This window comes from Pinus tabuliformis, chromosome 5_1 (genome assembly GCF_031772625.1).
Source record: "Pinus tabuliformis cultivar Carrire ecotype Pingquan chromosome 5_1, CPIR1, whole genome shotgun sequence".
Taxonomy (NCBI): Eukaryota; Viridiplantae; Streptophyta; class Pinopsida; order Pinales; family Pinaceae; genus Pinus; species Pinus tabuliformis.
In genome coordinates this window covers 510,118,913-510,122,432 of record NC_142305.1, presented here as the reverse complement: position 1 = coordinate 510,122,432, position 3,520 = coordinate 510,118,913, and the positions used below count along the sequence as shown (strand labels likewise).

At 38.8% G+C, this 3,520-nt stretch overlaps 1 protein-coding gene across 3 annotated transcripts; it reads right to left on the bottom strand.

The window, feature by feature from the left end:
- Positions 1-1,597: 1,597 nt before the first annotated feature.
- LOC149165719 (ubiquitin-conjugating enzyme E2 5A-like) lies at positions 1,598-3,008 on the bottom strand. 3 transcript variants are annotated; one of them, XM_089431189.1, is made up of 5 exons: positions 2,782-3,008; positions 2,445-2,499; positions 2,236-2,279; positions 1,976-2,133; positions 1,598-1,787 (listed from the first exon to the last, which is right to left on the bottom strand). In XM_089431189.1, the coding sequence occupies exons 1-4, from the start codon at positions 2,995-2,997 to the stop codon at positions 2,020-2,022; spliced, it is 429 nt and encodes a 142-aa protein (XP_089287315.1). In that variant the 5' UTR covers positions 2,998-3,008; the 3' UTR covers positions 1,598-1,787; positions 1,976-2,019. The 3 variants fall into 3 exon arrangements, 2 of the variants coding, with proteins under 2 accessions (XP_089287315.1, XP_089287316.1); XM_089431190.1 differs by lacking the exon at positions 1,598-1,787 and having other exon boundaries at positions 1,801-2,128; XR_016260346.1 differs by lacking the exons at positions 1,598-1,787; positions 1,976-2,133 and having other exon boundaries at positions 2,241-2,279; positions 2,708-2,924.
- Positions 3,009-3,520: the final 512 nt, after the last annotated feature.

Below are 3,520 nucleotides of genomic sequence, written 5' to 3'. Positions count from 1 at the left end.
TCCCACTAATGCAATTTCCATTACCGATGGACAAATATTTTCATCGGCCGATCTATTCAATGCCGGGATCCGACCTGCTATTAATGTGGGTATTTCCGTCTCTAGAGTAGGATCTGCGGCTCAGATAAAAGCTATGAAAAAGGTAGCTGGAAAGTTGAAATTAGAGTTAGCTCAATTTGCAGAGTTGGAAGCTTTTGCACAATTTGCTTCCGATCTTGATAAAGCTACTCAAGATCAATTGGCGAGGGGTCAATGATTACGTGAGTTGCTCAAACAATCTCAGTCGGCTCCTTTGACTGTAGAAGAACAAATAGCTACTATTTATACCGGAACAAACGGATACCTGGATATATTCGAAATAGCACAGGTGAGAAAATTTCTCCTTGGGTTACGTTTTTATTTGATAAAAAATAAACCTCAGTTCGGAGAAATTATACGTTCTACTGGTACATTTACAGAAGAAGCGAAAGCCCTTCTGGAAGAGGCTCTTAAGGAACATACTGAACTTTTTTTACTTCAAGAAAAAAAATGAATATTTGATCATTGGGCTTGGTTATGGGTCTTTACGAAAGGAATGAGCACCGGCTTGGTGCAGGGACTGGCAGCGAGTCCCTGCGTGAAGTTGAGCCTGCCTTCTCTAGTAGCTGTTCGATCCAGACCCATAACCTGAAATCTAGAAAGCCAGCTAACTGTAAGACTTTCAGTCATTGATACAGGCAAGTGCATTTAATTTAATTAGCATTGAGCGGTCAATTAATGTTTTCGCCAGAAAGATTAATATTACAAAAATACAGGTACGGAAATATGATGTTAATTAAGCAACAAGGTTGGTGTTCATACAAAATATACTCAAGCTCCTGACTCGTAACATTCTTCCAACAAATACAGACAACTTTAGAGAAAGACAACTTTTGAAACTTGAATGATGCACAATATGTGTGTTGTTTTGAGTTATCTGGGAATCATTTTAAGCATTTTCAAACTCAAATGATGCAATGTGTCTATGTGTTCTCCCCAGTAAGAAACTCTTCATGCTATAGCAGGAGATATAGTGGAGTAAGTTTTCTGTTTGCCTTGCCTAAATCTGAATACAACAGAAACGAAAACAAAAATCCATCTGGTTGTCCACTGATATTCTGTTTTCAACATTGCAAACGAAAGATTCTGCCGAAGACTCTATACCCTGATGTCTGTTGATTCCATGGAAGTGCCATCAACAATTTCGCATATACTAAAAGTACCAGCTGAGAGCTCCAGTGCTTCTTTACATAGTACGAAGTGGAGGATTTAAGGATGGGCTTTAGGCAGAGTACATCAGCTGAACTTAGGGAGCCTGATGAAATTCCATTGGCTCAATCCCTTGTTTGCCATGGGATACAAGAAGACTTTAGAGCTTGATGACGTACCAAGTGTTGCAGGCAAGGATACTGCTGAAGAGTCATATCGAGGACTTGAAACCAACTGGTGCTGCCAAAAGGTCGAGACAAATATACAGAACCCATCAATGCTAAAGGCCATCCTGTCATCTGTTTGGAAGGGAATGATAATCAATGCTTTGTTTGCAGGCATATTTAGCTGTGCAACATATATAGGTCCATATATGATAAACTTGTTTGTAGAGTACTTGGGAGGAACAGAGCATTTTTCCTATGAAGGCTATGTGCTGGCCTCTGTTTTCTTTGGTGCAAAGATGATTGAGTCATTGGCCCAGAGACAATGGTATTTTGGAGCCCAGCAGCTTGGGAAACCATATATCTACGTAGGCTCCAAGAGCTGAGAAGGGTTGCCTATGCAAACAGAAAGATCATAGCATCATTATTCTCTAAATCATAGAAAATCATATGTACATCCACACAGTCATCTAAATGATTTAAGTAGGCCTAAAGCAACCAGAGATTGTAGCAAATATGACAGCCCCATAAGAAAGAAAAGCCTAAAAGGCAAGTTACTAGGAATTGGATTCAGATGTACATACAGATCTGCCAGATTTAATCCTCAACATGAGATATGCCATATTAATCAGTTGACTCCATATTCCAGAGCCAATGTTTGGAGCCTGATGAAATTCCATTGGCTCAACCCCTTGTTTGCCATGGGATACAAGAAGACTTTAGAGGTTGATGACGTACTGCCCTGGACCAAAACTATTGGTGTGAACAACAGCAGAGTTTGGAATAAATGACCGCATTGCACCAGTTATCTTCCAACGTAAAAGAGGGCATAAAATTTGCTTACTGTCATTGCATCATCCCCTATGCCAGCCATCGTCAGGAGAAGACCTGCAAAGCACGATCATGGTGTAATTCCATTTGTGATTGCTTGAGAAAATCATAATCTAGGTATAGACACCAATTCAAAAGAAAAAGATCACTCCTGTTGCCTGCATATCAACCCTAGTTCTGCGTACAATAGATAAAAACTGACCAAATATTCCGACAACTAACCTGGAATGCCACCCGCAGTTTCTGAGCAAACCAGGGTAAGAAATATGTGATCTAACTGAGAGCCAACCCTTATAGGTTATCAGTCCATGTGCATAATAATCTTATCAAATCTAAGAGCGTGATATTTTGCTATTGGGTGTCTAACGGCTCAAGTAAACTTGAATATTTTATCTTACAGAGAAGGCAGACACATTAAGAAAACAATGATTTATAAAGCTGTATATAAGTGATCCAAATAACACTAATTCAAAAGCACAGCTTACTCTTGATAGCTTGAATTTGTGTTCAGCAGAGAAGCGTTGCAGCTATAAGAAAATGAATTTCTGAATTTACTTACCTTGGTTTGGAAATTAACCTCCGGGGGCTTGAAGGGGTAATCTGGAGGAAAGTGGATCATAACAAAGAAAACCCCTCCGGCGTAAGGGCTCTCAGTTGGGCCCATTATGGTTGCCTGCCAATGAAATAAATCTTCGCCAACAGGCCCTGCACTGCAGGAAGTGGGGGGATCCCTCTGCAAGTCCTGGAGTTCTTTTTGAATGCGCTTGCTGGCCATGTCTTACTGGAGTTCCTTCAGCAAATACAACCAAAAAAGAATCAGTTCCGCTCAGATCCAGTTAAAAAGCCATAAAGCAAACCACCCCTTTCCCCAACCCGCAACAAAGTCCCCCGCCATTTTCCAAAAACCCAATAACTTGCGGGGCTGTGAACTTAAACTTTTATGTGAATCATAAGCTTCAAATGTGATTTTTTTTTTTGGAAAAAATAAATTCAAAAGTGATCATTTTTGGATATAAAATTCAAAGAAACTTTCATAAAATTTGTTATTTGTCAATTTTTTAACAAAAATATTTTATTTAATATGTCATTTTTAGCGAAAAAGTCCTGATATATATATCTATATATCTATATATATATATATATATATATATATATATATATATAAAATTGTTGGACACCTAATATGCTAAGGGTTAAGGTGTGGGAGTTGAATAGTCAAAGGGAGTCCAAGAGACGTTGGAATATAAATCCAACAGTCTCACCAATGTATTATAAATGTACGTCTTGCGAATAATAAA

Excerpts from the sequence above, each read along its gene's own strand:
- LOC149165719 (XM_089431189.1), bottom strand. The coding sequence starts at position 2,997 with ATGGCCAGCAAGCGCATTCAAAAAGAACTCCAGGACTTGCAGAGGGAT. Across the intron at positions 2,280-2,444 it reads AACTGCGGGTGGCATTCCAG|GTCTTCTCCTGACGATGGCT; the intron begins GTTAGTTGTCGG and ends CGTGCTTTGCAG. Across the intron at positions 2,134-2,235 it reads TAGGGGATGATGCAATGACA|GGCAGTACGTCATCAACCTC; the intron begins GTAAGCAAATTT and ends GTTTTGGTCCAG.